The sequence below is a fragment of the Dendrobates tinctorius genome, unplaced genomic scaffold, assembly GCF_039654945.1.
Source record: "Dendrobates tinctorius isolate UK_male_01 unplaced genomic scaffold, ASM3965494v1 ptg000045l, whole genome shotgun sequence".
In the NCBI taxonomy this organism is placed as follows: Eukaryota; Metazoa; Chordata; class Amphibia; order Anura; family Dendrobatidae; genus Dendrobates; species Dendrobates tinctorius.
The window spans coordinates 960,017-979,415 of NW_027361713.1; the positions used below are offsets into that span (position 1 = coordinate 960,017).

The window sequence follows — 19,399 nt, forward strand, 5'->3', positions numbered from 1 at the left end:
ACCAAACAAGGGTGCCCTTTGTCCCTATCCCTCTTTATTTTGGTCATTGAAACATTAATTCAGAAGATTAGGCAGGAAGACCAGATCGAGGGGCTGAAGTTAAACACACTAGAGATAAAAACGTTGGCTTTTGCGGATGATCTACTCTTCCTCATAACCAACCCTTCAAAGGCACTCCCTAATAGTCTTAATATACTTTACCAATTCGGATGTGTGTCTAATTTTAAGATTAATACCATAAAATCGGAAGCCCTTAATAAAACCCTTACAGACAATCAGCATAACCCTTACAGACAATCAGCTGGCCGATCTCCGCAGACAAACATCTTTTTCCTGGTCCACAAAGTCCTTAAAATATCTGGGAGTATTGATCACTAGAGACCCTACAGTATTGTTCAGAGCTAACTACTCCCCCTTACTAAAGAAAGTAGAGGATCTTATGAAATCATACAATCTACCTACTTTGCCCTGGTTGGGACGCGTTAATGTTTTCAACACTTACAGTATGTAATGCCAGTAATTCTATATGCCATGACTATGGTCCCTGTAGGTGTACCGCAAACTTTAAGAATCTAAAAGCCATAATTTCTGGTTTTCTTTGGAAGTTAAAACCTGCAAGGCTGCCCTATAAACTTCTCTCATACCCAGGTTCCTTGGTGGGTTTGGGAGTCCCAGACCCACTCCTCTACTATAAAGCTGTACATCTGAGCAGATGGTTAAAGATGGTATATAGCTATGAAAAAGGAGACCAGGATAGTGTGGATTTGATATTACTAGGCCTAGAAAATGTGCCTTGTCTGTGGACCAGGGCAAAGCCGCCTGATGCTCTTCAGCTGGATGAAGTTACTTAATCCACATTACAGGTAAAATGTATGATAAGCCATCATTTTTCTATTCTTGGGAGTCAGAGCTTCAAACTAATTTCTCTGATACACAAATTTCTGGGATTCTTCACAATGCACGTGGTTTCTCTAGATGCATGCTACTCCAAGAGAACTCTTATAAAATACTAACCAGATGGCACCTGACCCAGGTCAAATTTCACCACATGGGGCTGTCGGACACAGATATTTGCTGGAGGTGCCATAGCTCGAGACACACATATATTCTGGGAGTGCACTAAGATAAGGGAGTTTTGGGATGGGATCAGTAATATCCTTAAAGAACTAAGGTTGATCAAATTTGACTTACAAGCTTCTGAAGATTTACTTTCATGCCCATCAAAAAATTTTAAACCAAAAAAGCATGGGCTTCTACCGTTACTGGTTAGTGCAGTAAAACATTTAATAACCTTACAATGGAAGGATGAATTCCCCCATCTATATCTGCATGGAAACTTTGAATCAGATTTCTCGCCTTGAGGAACTCTCAAGCTGGGAGACCCATAATCATGACTCCTGTGTAGGTGTCATGGAAGGAATTACAAAGCAAAGGTAAAAATTAAATTATCTGATATGAGTTCACCCCGCTAGACTATATAATACCCGAGCACTTGGTTAGCACCAATGTAAAATGATTAGACCTGTGTACCCATCTTGGTTTTTTGTTAACCCCAACTGTTATGAATCCTTGTATCTTTTTCCCCATGTCGTCCCCCGCACTCCATCCCCCTTGGGCCTTCTTTAAGCTCTTGATTTCCTTCCCACCACCCCACCCTCACTTTATCCCTCATGTCACTTGATTTGATCAATGCTATTTGATAGGTTTTAACTTGGACATGGTGTATTTTTCCTGTTTCTCTATTATAAGTAAAGAATCTTCAAAAAAGATTTGCAAAAATTGGCCTGGTCATTAACATGCAAACCGGCCTCAGGGGGTAAAGGATTTAAAAAAAAAAAAAAAATACGATGCATAACTTTTCTTATTTTTTACAAAATTGTAAAACTTTTTGCATTTCAGCTTACAATTTCACTGTGTAACAGTTGTCTACTGCGAGTACAACATATTTTACTTACCCAAATAGTTGATTCGAAGAGCGGCAGGTTCATGCAATCCAAGAGTACGTTTTCTTACATCCCACAGTAGGTTATCACAGCAACGGGACATTGTCCAAGTGCTGCCACACAACAATACTTCCACCTTAAAAAAAAAAAATGTAAATAGTCACTATGATATTAAAATATTAAACCATGCAAGCAAAAATACAGCAAAAAAATGTACTAGTTAAACACTATCTCCATATAAAATACAAATATATTTAGTAGTGCAATTATGATGTAGAAAGTATCTTTACCATGTTTATTACTTCATTGGCCGGTATCCAGGAAACCTCAATTATAGACAAAATTATCTACCGATAGATGCCACTGCGCAGGCGCGGCCGACGCCATTTTGAGACAGAATTTTTTATTTTCTGAATTTATTTATACTAACAAATTAACCATTAAATGCACATTATATATGAGATCATGCTGTAGCGCAGGCGCCGCCGCCTGCTGAAGGTGATTTTTTCTCTCTCTATAATAATATATATATATATATATATATATATATATATATATATATATATATATATATATATATATATATATATATATATATATATTTCATTATGTAAAATAGGGGGCACATCAGTGAACCACTCGAAGACCTCCCCCCACAGGCCGCTCCAGAGCACGAGCAAATCATTAACTCAAAACTGATATTAAAGATCAAGCAACAACCACGGCATCATTTTAGTCAGCATAACGGCGCCAACCTGACAGTGTCTGTAGGTTACTCTGCACAATCCTGCTGACAGGTTCCCTTTAACCCCTTTCCAACATCGGGTGTAATAGTACACGGATGTGGGAATCCCTTTGATGTGGGGCTGCGGTGCTGAGCCCACATCTTTTCCAGCACATGTCAGTGGTTTTGAACAGATGACAAGTGCCTAACAGTTGTGGGTGGAATCGCGACCCACCTGTGACTGTTAGGCTGTGTTCACACGTTCAGGATTTTTCGCGCTTTTGCTGCGTTTTTCAGCAGCAAAAACGCTTGAAAAATGCATACATTAAGCATCCTATTAAAAGAATGAAATCCGCAATTTGTGCCCATGATGCATTTTTTTTTCCACAAAAAAAAACGCATTGCGAAAAAAACCGCAGCATGTTCATTAACTTTGCAGAAAATTTGCGGATTTCATTGGATCAGGAAGCTCTGGAAAAAAAAAACATGAAAAATCTGCAAAGAAACGAGCAAAAAACGTTAAAAAAAACGCATGCGTTCGCTTGCGCACGGAATGCGTCATAACACATTACAGTCTATAGGAACGCAGGCGTACGCATGCGTTTTACGAACAAACATGTGTAGACACTGGTTTGACATCTAGAGAACGAATGTGCATAAAAAACGCAAACGCATGCAAAAACGCATGATGCGTTTTTGCACGCGTTTCTACTTGTGCACGATGCGCAGCGCACAAAAACACTAATGTGAAAGTAGCCTAACATGGTGTACGCAGTGTGAGGTAGCGCTGTTATTCAAGTACAGGATACTCGGTTAGCCGCCACAAAACCAGATGCGGCATGGGTTTTCCATAAATAATCATAGTCCATGCAGCTTATTTAGCATCATAAACCCACAGCAGCAACATAAACTTCATAACATCAGCATAGCGTCCATGACAGAGTTCAGCTCTGTAATCCCTGTGGTCACACAGGTTATGCATACACAGGCTCTTCAGCCTCAGTTATCTCACCCACGTCAGGATTTCCTTATAGTTCCTTCATCATGCTGCAGACGTCCATTCCCTCCAGGGAATCATCAGGCACGTGCAGCCATTCAACACAGCGTACCTTGCTGTCAGGAGGACAGCCCCAATCTCTCCCAGACGGGGCCTTCCAACACGGACCAACAAGGTCCCAGCATTCACCTCCATGTGACCTACCCTGGCCACCTTATATGGTCCAAAGCCACGCCCATCGGGTCACATGGCTATGACCTCATCACAGGTCCTTGAACCATTCATACACACTTTGGAATAGCGCTCTTAAACACACCCGCTGGGTGGGTTTGTAGTTAACTGGGCCGCACGTCTCCCCAGCTACCTGGAGACTTCTCCCTGACACATTGAAACAACACATCAGCAGTATCACTGCTGATCAACACACACATAAGTCTCCATTCTCAAGGCCATCCACCTTGAGATACATAATGGTCATTCAGGACTCTGCCATTCATCCTCTCTCCTCGGACATCCACACAGCGCCCCCCTAGCGGATACAGTGGTCACTACACCACAGCAGGTACATGCGTTTGCATGTGTTCACTTCGGAACAACGCATGTGTACACATCCGCTGTTCCGCGGTCTGCGGCGGGTTACGGCGAACGCAACATGTTGAATTTTTTTGAGGCGTCAAAAATCCGTCAAATATGTGCAGGCATGCGGATGAGTGCGTCAAAAAAATGCATTACGGTCTATGGGAAAGCATTGGGACGCAAGGACATGTGTACGCTTGCGTTCTATACGCATGTGTACTTCAGATTGAGCAGGTCCAGGTAATGGTTTACACCACCCCCAAAACAAAGCTGTAAAAAAGAGGGTGTGGGTACTGGAAGTACAGTACTCTCAAGCCTCTGGAAGCGATTGTTACTGCCTTGCTGCTCTGAAGACTGCTTTGCTGATCTGAAGACTCTGGATTTCAGTCAGGATGTGAGTACAGAAGCTAAGAAAATGTCTGTGTGTGTTTCTCTCACTGCAGTCCGTACTCACTTCTGTCTCTCTTGCAGCATTCCTCAAAGATCCTCCAGTGAAGAGCATACATCCTAGACAGGAGACTGATGAAGTGAGTACATTTGCTGCTGATTGGTAAGTATTGACTGTTAATGACATGTGGTAAAATCATGTATATTCTTTCCAGAACAGTTACCGTGCAGCAGGGCAGGAGCAGACTCAGGCCCAAGTTCAGGTGGAAAGACTGCCGGTAAGTATTCTTGACTCTTTATATTTTGTTTTATCTTTACAACTATATCAATGTGTTTCTTTGATTTCTAGGTTCCACATCATGAAGCCACCATTGAGAACAACCTCCTAATAACATTGGTGCAGGAGCAAGTTCCGTTGTGGAATACACGGGATCAGCGGCACTCGGACACTGTGGTCTTTCGGCGGCTATGGTATGAAGTGGCCAGATGACTGTTGGATGATTGGGACCATGCCAAAAGTCAGAAAGAATATTTCTAAGTATTGCAATGTGGTCTGACGCGGCAGTGAACCTGTGGTGCACTGTTTTACAATTTCTTTTTTTCCCCCTTCACAGCGAAGAGAGTCAAAGTCCGGTGGCATTCGATGTAGGATCACTTCAGTAAGGACATGAGAGGAGAGTCGGGTTCGAAGTGCTACTGCTCAAAAGATTTCCAAATACAAGTATCATCGTAGTCTCTCCTTCCTGAGGCCTGCGGTTGGTCATCGAACGTAAGTATTTTAGTGTTGCATTCCATGGTAAAACATCTGAATTTTTCTTTTCCACAGGATATGTTGGTGCTTTAAATTTTTTTATCTTTTTGTAGTAATGTTTTTCATTTCTTTTTCAGAACAGAACCTGGAGCGGCCACTCCATAGAGCAGCTGCTGAACAGTCCCAGTCATCCACCAGTGACCCAGCAAGTGGCAGGCTTCACAGGCTGGACAACAGGCAGCTGGTCCTTCAGGTTTTCTCCTGTCCCAGTCCTCTACCACTGGTTTGCTTTGCTCTTCTCTTGAGCGGCAGAAGGCCGGGAACAGGCCACTCATGCCAGAGTTTGTTCACATAAGCTCAGTCTTCCAGAATGGCCTAAAAGCTGTTGGGAGACAGACTGGAAAGTGGATGCACACATTGTGAACTCACTTTTCCAGAAAGTCAACCGACGCCTTGACTGCCTGGAAGACGACCTTCAGAGACTGGCACAACATTTTTTATAATGCTATAGAGTGGGGTATGTCAGTAAACCTTATGCCTGATCTCCAGCTGAATGTGATGCAGGCCTGCCATGCTGCTTACAACCAGGCTATGCAGCAGACTCTGTACTTCCAGCAGCCAGACAAGGCATTTCCAGCTGTTCCACCCCTAACCAGGTTCACCACCATGCCATGTCCTGCTGCACACCAGGCTACCTCCATCACCATGCCGAGTCCTGCTGCGCACCAGTTTACCTACACCACCATGCCAAGTCCTGCTGCACACCAGCCTCAAGTTTCTAGGAACCTTCCATGACGGTATACGGAGGTTGCCTCTTTGCCCTGATAGGGGACAGGAAACACAGAGAGGTTAAAAGGTCTTCCCACCCGCCAGTGACTTATAACTGAGACCATAGCACTGGTTTACCTTCCAATTCCCAAATTCTTTATCCAGGAATTAGTGCCATCGTGGAAGGTTCCTAGAAACCGAATTACCGGTAAGTCTAATTCTATTTTCTCTAGTCACCTTCCACGACGGTATACCAACTAATTTGGCACTAAGGAGGGACAACGACCTGGAGAACTTTTCGGCCGAAGACTAGATCCCTACTGGATATTTCTGTTACAACCAGTCTGTAATGCTTTGAGAAGGTAGGGAGTGAAGACCACATTGCTGCCCTGCAGATCTGCTCTGGGGATGCACCTGCTTTTTCTGCCCAGGAGACCGAAGTGGATCTAGTTGAATGGGCCTTGATCCCCCCACTGGGGGAGGTATATTTTGAGTGATATATGCTTCCACTAAAGTTTTTTTTATCCAATTGGCTATAGTGCTCTTTGCCACCTTTTTCCCCTTGTTTTGTCCTGAGGAATGGACAAACAGATTCTGGTTGACTCTGTGAGGACAGGTTTGGTCCAAGTAATGCAGCACAATGCATCGGACGTCCAGAGTAAGATATTTTTCCTCTAACATTTGCTGGGTTTTGGCAAAATGACGGTAGGGCAATTTCTTGGGATCGGTGGAACTCAGACTACCTTCGGATGGAAGGGTCGAGACGAAGGACCATTGAGTCGTCTCTGACAATCAAATAAGGCTCCCTTATCAATAGGGCTTGTAATTCGCTTACTCTCCTGGCTGTGGTTATGGCTACTAAGAACACTGTTTTGTATGCCAGGTTTTGAGGAGAGCAGGAAGACAAAGGTTCGAAGGGTGGACCCGTGAGCCCCTGGAGCACCAAGTTCAGATCCCATGGAGGGACTATTGTTTGTTTTTTAGGATTCATTCTGATGGCTGAAATCATGAATCTTCTGATCCAGCGATGACCTGCTAGATCTTAGTAAAAAAAAAAAAAAGAGCTGAGACCTGGACCTTCACGGTGCTAAGTCTAAGGCCGATCTCTAAGCCCCTCTGTAAAAAATCCAGAATTTGTGACATGTTTGGCCTGAGCAGATCTGGTAAGTCAGGTAAACAAAAAGATGAAAACTTTTTCCAGATTTTGTTATAGATAGCGTTAGTTACTGGCTTTCTGGATTTTTGTAGGGTTGCAATTACCGGATCCGACAACCCCTTGGATCTTTTAGTACCTGGGTCTCAGTAACCATGCCGCCAGATTCCACTTCTGAGGGTTTCTGTGGCGAATCGGCCCCTGCGAGAGGAGGTCGTCTTCTAGTGGTAAGAGAAACAGCCCATCTACCTGCATCTCAGTAATCAAATAAATATACCAAGTATGACTAGGACACATGGTAGTAATCATCATATATAATTAATTTGAGTCCCCATGAGTCCACTCGGATTGGTTATGCCTATCACCAAATATAACATATCCCACAAAAGAAAACGATGATTAGAAGGCTTGTATTACTAATATAAAAAGCAACTTTATTGTTTAGAACCACAGATAAAATATTACATATCACCAGTTAGGGGATTAAGGGGAAGTAAACATACACATATGTATATTGTGATTACACATCTAAAAAGACGCACATAACCAGCACCAGAAGGTGTAACCTATACACCTATAATTATCTGACTATCAAAAAATTGACAGTTTTTGCTGAAAAATAGTATATCAATCTCAAGGTGGACATTATTTATTATGTCCTCATATCCTACAGCTGATTAAGACAATTCTTATTCGGTGACTAATGTATCATGCCTCCTCCACCAAGAAACTAACCGTTATACATAATGGACGTAATCACTATAGTAATAGATCTTATATGGTGTGGTATCTAAACGTAGCCACTTATCTCAGCTAAAGTGGCCACTAAACATACTATAAGAGTTATCACCAGAAACAGCCGCTATATACCAAAACTCACATCACACCATAATGGCCATTACAGCAATAGCCGCTAAATGTATAGATTAACGTCCATACTAAACTAATCATTACCCGCAATGGTGGTCAGGAGGTGTACAGGTGCCTGGTTAGCGCGTCCGCCCCGACGCGCGTTTCGGATCCGCCTTTTTCAAGGGGCCAAGCCGGTGTATACACCAGCGTCCTTAAATAGTGTACCCGGACGCCGCGAAAACGGCGTTACCGGAAGTCGTGTCCGCGGCCCGGAAGTGACGCGCTCTGTCACCGAGGCAACCACAACGCCGGTCAGCATCGGCGTCACACAGTGGGAGTGGCTGGGGCGGGCCAGCCCCACCATGTAAAGACGCCACATGCGGACAGGGGCAGCGGTGACAGGGGGACAGGCGCGTACAGGGCCGCTGGCGCCGACCCACAACTACATAGAAAACATACAAAAAACACATTAATTGCAGTATACACATACTACCAATTATACACAGGATCAGCAACCATCTATAAGGGCATTAACATATATATTTCTTTTCCATAAGATATAACAATTATTACATCATACAACAATAATCCTTGCATATCATTAATAGATTAAGGATATATATAATATACACAATATTCATCATAATCCTTGCTGACTTCTTCATTTCTTGATAGCAATATTCACCCACAAGGGGCTAGAATATATATGATGTCCATAAATATATGGTTCACTTTATCCATCCTTATAGATCCCAACACTACAATAATAAAAATATTAAAAGAAAAGTTAAAAAAGTGATTTCACAAATCATAGGCGATGTTTACCAACAGAGCAGAATTCATAGGAATGGGGCATAGCTGATATTTTCATTGAGTCCAGATGGATGGACTGATCCGATTGTCCATATCCATCTGGACTCAAGTTGGGCCAACTTCTTGGAAATCCCACCCCCACGGATCCCCGTCTCGACCATGTCGATACCCCTCACTCTAAGAAGGCCGCCATCGCAGCCATGGTATCTCCGAAAATGGCGTGGAATGGTCTTTAGTGAGGTTATATCCTCCGCGGTCGCTGCAGCCTCTATGCCCAAAACATGTTCCCGCACTCTAACTTTTAGCTGTCTAGTAGTCATACCCACGTAGATCATGTTACATGGGCAGACAGCATAATATACTACATTTTTACTAGTACATGTAATATATTTTTTTATTTTGAACTCTCGAGATCCATTTTGAGTAACAAAAACTTCAGTGCGATCAATGTTTGGGCAAGCGACGCAGCGACCACACGGAGTACTACCGCAACGCCCAGCCATTTGATCAAGGAAGGTGACCATTGGCTCACCCACATAGTGGCTTTGCACCAACTTATCACGCAAATTCCTTGATCTTCTGGCCGCGACAGTAGCCCTGTCCGGCAGGAGACTCGACAAGACCGGGTCAGCCTTCAATATATGCCAGGATTTATCTAGAATCTTACGCATACGCGGGAAGTGTGAATGATAATTGTTAACAAACCTCACTTTACCCGATTCTTTCCTGGATTTGGTACCATATAGGAGTGTGTCCCTTGATGAATATCTGGCCCTATTGAATGCCTTTTTGATCATTCGGTTGCTGAAACCTCGCTCAAGTAGCCTTCGCCAGGATTGGTATTGGTGGGAAGGCATAGGCCAGGTGGAAGTCCCAATCCTGGGTCAGGGCATCCACTCCCCTGGAATTGTCTCTGGGGTTTAGGGAAAAAAAGGCTTCGACCTGCGCGTTTTGGTGAGAGGCGAGATCAATTTCTGGTAGGCCCCACCTGTCTACCAGCAATCTGAAGCTCCTGCTGTTTAGGCTCCATTCTCCAGGATGGATGTCCTGGCGACTTAAGTCTGCTTGCATGTTGGAGGTGCCCTTTAGATGGACCGCTGTCAGGGACAACAGGTGTGTCACGGGGTCCTTCTCTGGTATCACACAATCAACAGAGCGAGCGAAGAGTGAACAATTCCAAGACCTTTATTCAGGCAAAAATACGAAAAGGTCCATATTCAGTCCACCACACAAAGGATAGGATAGTCCAGAATAAGAATGCTGTCCAGTATCAGGATAAAATGTCCAGGGAAACGAGATTCCAAAACACTCTAGCACCAGAGGATAATAATAGATCCTTCTCTCTGAAATGCAGCCTTTTCACCATCTTGTCTCTACCGGAACTGACTTGTTGTCCAGCTGCTGTTCTTTCCTCCACCCCCTTCCTTGTCCAGGGGTATTCAAACAAGTTACCTCCCAGAGGAGAACAAAAGGCCTTAGGGATTAATGCACTACAGGGGGTCATCAAGAGACAGATACAGTGAGGCTGTAGACTTACAATGTAATAAGAAAAACACTATGAAAATAACTGGAATTGTTAAAAATAGGAATATACAAAAAATGACATCCACATAACATATCACACCATCACAACCTCTCCCCCTCCCCCCCATAATAAGTGAACACGCCATGAGGTCTACACAGACCTCTGGCCTGCTCACTTTAGTCCACATTGCTCAGTTATTTATAGTTCCTTGTACAGTGGCAGGGGTAGGTCGGCCTGGGGAGCCTATGGGTCTTCTTGTCGAGACAGTCCATCGGCGTTCTGGTGTTGGCTTCCCCGCTTGTATTGGATGGAGAAGCTGTAGGGTTGTAAGGACAAGCTCCACCGCAGCAATCTTCCATTGTCCCCTGATACGCGATTCAGCCTTGTGAGGGGGTTGTGGTCTGTAACAATTGTAAAGTCTCTGCCATACAAGTAGGGCTGCAATTTTTTTAGCGCCCATACGATGGCAAGGCACTCCTTTTCAATAGTGGCATAGGCAACTTCCCGATCCAGTAGTTTCCGACTGGCAAAAGCAACAGGATGTTCTTCTCCGGCGGTGTTCACTTGGCTAAGTACTGCCCCAATCCCAAAGGTGGATGCATCTGTCTGCACGAGGAACCTGCGTTTATAATCCGGGGCAGCCAAGACAAGATGCACTGGACGAGGTGGGGCTGCCTGGGGCTCCCTCCGAATCCTGGAGGGACAGCCAGACTGCAAATGTCCAGGTTGCCCACACCCATAACACCTCCTCTCTGTGATACCCCCAGGTCGTGGTCGGAACTGTTGGGGCCTAGGATTGTGAGGTGTGATTGTCATCGGCTTGCGACTAGGTGGAAGGGCAGATATAATTGGAGGGGGACGGGGCGCGGGAGCAGGCCGTGGTTCATTGTCCAGAAGCCTCCTCCATTGCGACCGGATAGTAAGGGCTTCATTGGCCAGGGCTGCAGCTCTATCCACGGTACACGGCGTGCACTCCCGGACCCATTCCCGTACCTCTGCAGGGCACTTGGCAAGAAATTGTTCTATAAGGAACGCCTGTATAACATCTTCCACAGTAAAGGCGTTTTCTGCTTCCAGCCATCTCCGACATGCCTCGGACATCTTATGTGCATACATCCTAAACGATCCCCCCGTGGTGCATGGGAAGTCTCGGAACTTGGCCCTATGTGAGTCTCGGGTGATAGCATGGTAATCCAGGATAGTCCAATTTACAATGTTATAATCCCGATTCCGCAGTGCATCAATGGTTCGGTAAGCCTCCGCCATGCTTCCGTTCAGGAGCTCCACTGACAAACGCATCCAGCTAGAGTGGGGCACCTCCATCACAGCACACTGCTGCTCAAAGTCTTTGAAGAACCCCTCCACATCTCCAGAAGCCTCATCAAACGGCTTAAACTCTGTCCGGGTGATCCGTACAGGCTCCCGAATTGTGGGGGTTACACTCCACATTGCGTAACTCCCTTTTTCAAGCTCCATTGCTTCCTGTCTCCGCTATGCCCGGTGGGCAGCCTCCTCCTTGTACTCCTGAGAGACGCCGGGGCCCAGAACCGCCATCTCTTCTTCATACCACACCAACCACTGGCTTTTCTGGATGGGGATCCCTGTCTCCAGTACTCGTCCTTCAGACATCTGGGAGGAGGTGGCCGGGCTAGCGCCCACCAGTAGATCGATTAAGGCCTCTTTAGTCAGTCCCTGGTAGTTCAGGCCCACTTCTCTGGCTCTCTCCTGTAAACTGCATACAGTCCAATTTCTGTACTCACTCTGTGGGTGGTTCTCCATTGGGTTACGCTCTGTTGATCCCACCGCTGCCACCAGTTGTCACGGGGTCCTTCTCTGGTATCACACAATCAACAGAGCGAGCGAAGAGTGAACAATTCCAAGACCTTTATTCAGGCAAAAATACGAAAAGGTCCATACTCAGTCCACCACACAAAGGATAGGATAGTCCAGAATAAGAATGCAGTCCAGTATCAGGATAAAATGTCCAGGGAAACGAGATTCCAAAACACTCTAGCACCAGAGGATAATAATAGATCCTTCTCTCTGAAATGCAGCCTTTTCACCATCTTGTCTCTACCGGAACTGACTTGTCCAGCTGCTGTTCTTTCCCCCACCCCTTTCCTTGTCCAGGGGTATTCAAACAAGTTACCTCCCAGAGGAGAACAAAAGGCCTTAGGGATTAATGCACTACAGGGGGTCATCAAGAGACAGATACAGGTAGACTTACAATGTAATAAGAAAAACACTATGAAAATAACTGGAATTGTTAAAAATAGGAATATACAAAAAATGACATCCACATAACATCACAAGGTGTTTTTCGGCCCAACAGAATATTCGAGCGGAGATTCTTTTCAGGTTGCTGAATTTTGTACTGCCCTGGTGCTTAATGTGAGCAACTGTGGTCATGTTGTCCGAATATATTCGGATGTGATGTCCTGAAATCTGGTGACCAGCCGGCAGGAGAGCTTCTTCCACAGCTGTCAGTTCCCTGAAATTGGACTATTTCCCGCTCGTTGTCTGATCCCAGAGTCCCTGAAACGGAGTATGATTTACCATCGCCCCCCAGCCCCTTCTGCTGGCATCCAACGTGACTGTAGTCAGCGGTACCTGGTTCCAACTTACACCCCTGCAGAGGTTTCTGGTGTTCATCCACCGTGCTAGGGAGGCTTTTACTCGACCCGGCGTCTGCACTTTCTTGTTCAGAGTAGCGGGATGACCGTTACAGTTTCCCAAGATGTGAGTCTAAAGGGTTCTGGAGTGAGCATGAGCCCAGGCTACTGACTGTATAGACGCTGTCATAGAGCCCAAGACCGACATGCCTTCCCGGAGTGTAGGGGACCTCATGTCTCTGAATTTCCTGACCTTTGATATTAAAGTTAGACGGTGGTCGTCCGGAAGGAGGACATTTGTTTTGCGGAGTCCAAAAGAACCCCCAGGAATTTCCTGGTCTTGGAAGGCTGCAGTTGAGATTTTTTCAAATTGGGGAACCCTCCCAGAGACCTTAACGTATCCAGGGTTTTTGATACTTGGGCTTCCAGGGTCGCCTCGGTGGAAGCTACTATCAGTAGGTCGTCGAGGTAAGGCACTATACAGACGCCCTGGCTCCTGATGAATGACACTGCTTCTGTCATTACCTTGGACAAAACTCTTGGCGCTGAGGAGATGCCAAATGGAAGGACGTTGAACTGATAATGCTCCACCTGACGACTCCCCTGTACCGCAAACCTCAGATACTTCCTGTGTCGGGTGGATTGGAATATGAAAATAGGCGCCCTTTAAGTCGATGGTTGACAAAAAAGTGTGGCCCAATCAGGGGGATGGCTGACCTTATGGATTCCATCTTGAATTTTCGGTATTTTACATGCCGATTCAGTCCCTTTAAATTTATGATAATACAGGCCTCCCCTGATGGTTTGGTTACCAGAAATAGTCAAGAGTAATGGCCCTGACCCCACTCTGATTCTGGGACCGGGGAGATAGCGTTTGACCCCATGAGGCCTCTGAGATCTAACCGCAGTGTTGTCTGTTTCTTTTGGGGTCGGAAGGCAAGTGACTTTTAGACCCTGTGGAGGGGAGGGGATGAACCCTATCAATAGGCCCTCCCTGATGACGTTGAGGACCCAGTGAGAACTGGTGATGTTTCCCACTGATGAACGTATTTTGAGAGTCCCCCCCCACCGGGTCGAAGTCATTGCTTGTCTGGTTGGGCCCGCTGCTGCTGTGGGACAAGAATATTTTTCCCCTACCCTTCGGGAAGTTCCATTTCCCTGTTTTGCCTTTGCCTCTTGCTTGGGAGGTCTGAGCTTGTGGGGCACGAAAGGGCCGCTTTTTGAAGGGTTTTTGTTCTGGGAGCGCTTTTTCCTTGTAGGTGGTTTTCTCTAGTATCTCGTCTAGGGCTGGCCCGAAGACATATTCCCCTTTAAAGGGTATAGCGCATAATTTGGCTTTGGAGGTGATATCACCGCTCCACATCTTGAGCCAGAGCGCTTTCCTGGCTGAGATGGATTGTACCAGGGACCTAGTGGCTACCCTAACGGATTCCATAGAAGCATCCGCTAAAAACCCTGTAGCTTTATGCAGCATGGGTAGGGAGTCTAATAACTCACCCCTGGAGGTACCCTGTGATAAGTGGGATTCCAGTTCCTCAAGCCAGCAAAACAAAGCTCCAGCGACGCAGGTGGAGGCGATGTTAGCCTTTAACGTGGACACAGATGTCTCCTAAGATTTCTTTAGGAGACTCTATTTTTCTGTCCATCGGGTCCTTCAGTTGAGAAGAATCCTCGAATGGGAGTGCAGTTTTTTTGCGACTCTCGCCACCTGAACGTCAACTTTGGGGATGTCCCATTTCACAGAATCGCCTTCCAGGGGAAATCTATGAGGGAGTGCTGAGGTGTTTTTCCGGCAGTTCCAACGCCTGCGAAATCATGTCCAATATGTTGGCATGCACTGGGAACCCTATGAGTTTTTCTGTTTTAAGCCCACCAAACATTTGGTCCTGAATGGACTGAGGCTCTGGTTCCTCTTCTAACCCCATGGTGCTGCATACTGCGGGATACCAGCATCTCCATGTAGTCAGAGGAGAAGAGGTATTTTCTGTTCTCAGCAGCCCTGGGTGATATGGGTTCCTCTCATCTCCCAGAGGACCATGTATGAGACAGGTCGGACTCAGAGTCAGAGTCTTCAACCTGAATTTTCCTTTTCTTTGCTGGGGATGGTGGGATGGTGGTGGCGGCGGCGGAGGAGTAAAAGCCGCTAGGGAAGACTGCACCTATTTTTTGAACAGGGAGCGAATCTCATCTAAAAGGGACGGCTGCTCTGTTCTACTTTGTCGGTGCAGGACCGGGCAAAGCTTTTTGTCCCATAATGAGGGCATTATAATACATATTGAGCACTTTTTCCTGGTTGTGGCTAGGTAGACGTTTCTCCCTAAAATAAGAGGGAGAGAGAGGTCAGGATAAAGAGAGCCCCCCTGAAACACCACCCCACGAACCCCTTCCCTGCAACACTCACTGTAGCAGGGGCAGCGCCAGGCTCTGCAGACGCAGGGCACGAAGTGCTATCCATGTTGAGGATTTGTCTTACCTCCATGCAGACTTCAGCAGGGCTTTTATGCTCCAGAGCCAGTGCCTGCCCTCCATCGATCGGTTCTTCCCCCTCCCCCTCCTGGGTCCACGTGCCGGTGCTAGAAGCGGACACCGCGCGCAGCATGGGGGCCGCCATTAGCAGGAAATCGGCATCCTCCCAGGAGCGCCGATACCGGGAGTGACGCGCGCGATCCACTGCCGTCACTTCCGGGACGCCCAGATGCCGCGCGGTGCAGGCCTCCGGTTGGGGATTCCTGGCCTGCTTTGCCCTCACGGGGGCGCGGTAAGGTCAGCGAGAGGTCCCGAGGTCACCCGAGGGGACGACGGGAGCAGCGAAGAGGAGGAGACGAGACGCGACCACCAGCTGCCCGGCATTCTGACGCAGGAAACCCCTGCCCGTTACTGCAGTTGCCGGCCACCACAGTATACGGACCTCTCCCTGCCTCATGAGGAACAGGAAAGACACTGGCTGGCCTCTGTGTTTCCTGTACCCCATCAGGGCAAAGAGGCAACCTCCATATACCATCGTGGAAGTTGACTAGAGAAATAGAAGCAAACAGGCCAGTACCAGTTCAGCACAGCAAACCAAGAAGAAGACACGGACCAGCAAACGTACTCTCAAAACTGTCCTACCACCTCCACCCTCACCTTCCAATGCATTTCTGTTTTCTAATTTGTCTCTCCCTTCCCACGCTTCCACTTCTAATGTGTCTACTTCCATCCTTGACATCCCAGACGCCACGCATTTTGTAGGCCCTTCCCTGGAACCCCTTCATCATCCACATATGCTAGCCAATCATCCTAGCTCCACACCCCCTATGTCCATCATATTTCACCCTCCAACATTCCTCAAAGCTAATTTGCTATTGTTAAATAAAATTTTGCTTTCGTTTGCACATTTACAGTGTGTTCTTTATTTCTGTACGCACCGTAGCCCCAAACACACACATGTGTATTGTATTGTTGAGGGAAAAAGTGTTTCACTAGAGGTTTTTTATTATTTCAGTTAGCAAACATTACAGGTACATTTTAGCGGCTTAAAACATTTCGTCTTGCCATGCCAGATATCCATTATCAGAAAAAAAGTAAGCAGCAAATGTATCCCTCATTTGGGCAACTTCCACGGAAGTCCTCAGAGGGTGATCTTGGTAATCATGCAATGTGGTAATAACAGGTTCCTCTAGTTGTAACTTTGGTCACTCTTTAGCCAGGATGTAGTTGTGCAGAACACCACACACTTTCACAACCTCATCAATAGTATCAATTTTTAGATTAATGGCCGTTCCCAAAATGCGCCCTTTAGAGACCAGCAATCCAAAGGCACACTCCGCAGATCTTCGTGCCATTGTCAGTTGTAAATCTTTTTTTGTGTGATTTAAGACCTGTTATGAATGAGTCACCGAGGAGGAAAAAACAAAGAAAGCTAAGCCCAGAAAACCGGAGAGGCTGGTAACTAGCGGATTGCAGACCCCTGATCCTATCCACAACAACTAGCAGTAGCCGTGGAGCGTGCCTACGGTGGTCCTAGACGCCTTGTCACGGCCGGAGAACTAAATAAGCCTAAAGAAAGAAAGGGAAAATCTAAACTGCCCCAGAGCAGACCCCAAAGCAATAGACAGCCCCCAACATGTATTGTCGGTGAAACAAGATGAAAACACAGACACAGATAGAAAGATAGGCTGAGCAAACGATGGGGCCCTCACTAACTAGAAAGGACTGGAAAGAAAAGCTGCTATCTGCAATCACGCAAAAAACCCTGCCAATAAAATGCCCAACACGTCTGATAGAAAAAGGCCCTGAAGTCGCTAGACTTCAAATAACTATATCAGCACTCAGGTATAGTCTGAAGACAGAGCAAAAGAGATCAACTGATCAGAGACAAAATGGGGATTCAGCCCAGTCCCAGCCAGGGCTGGCTGAACACAAAAACTAAGTAAACCAGACAAAAAACTCATATGAACAATAGCAGAGAAAACTTAGCTTTAGGAAGGCAGGAACCAAACTGGAAACCAGAAGCCACAGTCAGGAAAAATCACCAGCAAGAAACTAGGGAGTCGGCTGCCTTAAATCCAATCAGAAACTCCTTGTCAGGGTCCTGACAGCGCCAGCGTACAGCCTCCGCTAAGCAGGGACTCACCCGCACTGTAGGGACTCCTGGGGACAAGAACAGCCGGAAAATAAAGATGCACGGGACCTCAATATAGAAGTTTAGAAAGCAGGCACAGGACCTACGGTCATGTGACTGCAAGGGGGCGGGGCTTAGCATCCTGCTTTCAAAGAAGGTAGAAAACTCAAAGTCGGGCAAAGCGGGGGTCATGTACAATACAGGCAAGCGAGGTACAGGAGGGATAAACAGACAGGAGGTCAGACAAAGCCAAAGGTCATACACAAGATCTCAGTAAAGTACCAGGGATGAGACAGAACAGATAGTCAGAGCCAAGCAGAGATCAAAACCAAACAGACGTAGAAGGTACCAGGCAGAATCCAAAGCAGAATCCAGAAAACAGACCGAGTCATACACAGAGAATCATGCAACCAGAACACAGCACTAACACACTCAGGGGTCACCACACAATGCCAAGGGCGAAGCTTCCTGAGGCTATAAGAAGCCTCCCCAGAACCAATGAGAGGCCACCATAATAGGTCAAAGGTGTGCAGGTGAGAGTCTGCACGGAGGTCAGAACATTGACCCCAGCAGTGCCAGTCACCCAGCACTGGTATCATGACACTCCTGATGTCCAATCGCAGTCCTCTTCCCCAGGCGGCCGGTCTCTGCCATTTAGATCAGTTTCATTACCTCCCTTCACCAACAGAGGGAGTCCAGATAGAGAACTCACTACTCCTCTGTCAGCACAGCCAGCTCCATAACCCTCACCAGAAGCAAACCCGAAAATGAGCTCACAACAAAGACCCAACTGGAGTACGGTTTTATGTGGTTGGCACACATTTGTAACGCTTCATCCCCAACCACAACAAACAGCATTGGCGGTCCTTCAGTGTTGGGAAGAGATCGTGGCTGTAGAAAATTAAAATTGTTACCATACAAACGTTCGCCCGTGTCAGAATTTTTTTGAAGTCTGTGAGTCATTTCCTCGTCCAAATGAGCCAATGTAAAAAGTCAACATCTGCAGTCAGCATCTGCAATCGCCATGAAAACAAAAGAAAAGATTTATAATTGAAAAACTCGGATCCAGTTCCAACTGGTTTCCTAATACGAACGTGTTTTCCGTCCACAGCCCCCAAACAGTTAGGAAAATTACAAATGTCCATAATTTTTGCAGCATTTTCCAGCCACAGTTCAGTTGTGGGTTGGGGGAGGAATTCTGCATGCAGAACGTCACAAAGCACAGCAGTTGTCTGCCACAATCCCAGAAAGCACGGATACTCCAATCCTAAACAGGAAAGTCTTAGTTACTCACCGGTTAACGGTATTTTTCGGAGTCCATGACAGCACCACCTGAGAGAGGGGATCCGCCCTTTAGGAACAAGAAACCTACAGATACAAAAGGGTGGCACCTCTCCCACGCATCAGTTGGATTACAGAGCACAAGAGGACTTCCAAGGTTAATGCATGATTTATGTACAGTATTCTTCTTATTATTATAAATGTTTATCACCAGTGGGCATATACAAGAGGAAGACGTGCACACCCAGACTAAACTAAAGGGAGGGAATATACGGGTGCTGTCATGGACTCCGAAAAATACCGTTAACCGGTGAGTAACTAAGACTTTATCGGTCGTCCATGACAGCACCACCTGAGAGAATTACAGAGAGTAAAACTATTTAGGGAGGGACTACAGCCTGCAGTACCCTTATACCA

The 19,399-nt window shown here is 46.3% G+C and overlaps 1 protein-coding gene across 7 annotated transcripts in view; it reads right to left on the reverse strand.

Moving 5' to 3' along the window:
• Window positions 1–19,399, reverse strand: part of DCAF6 (DDB1 and CUL4 associated factor 6) — a 569,725-nt gene that overhangs the window by 502,839 nt on the left and 47,487 nt on the right. For all 7 annotated transcript variants that reach the window (XR_012232231.1, XM_073575570.1, XM_073575573.1 and 4 more), the window contains exon 2: window positions 1,956–2,079. Coding sequence is in view for 6 of the 7 variants with exons in the window: in XM_073575570.1 (XP_073431671.1) it covers window positions 1,956–2,046 (91 nt within the window). In the remaining variant the exon portion in view is untranslated. The remainder of the gene's footprint in view (window positions 1–1,955; window positions 2,080–19,399) is intronic.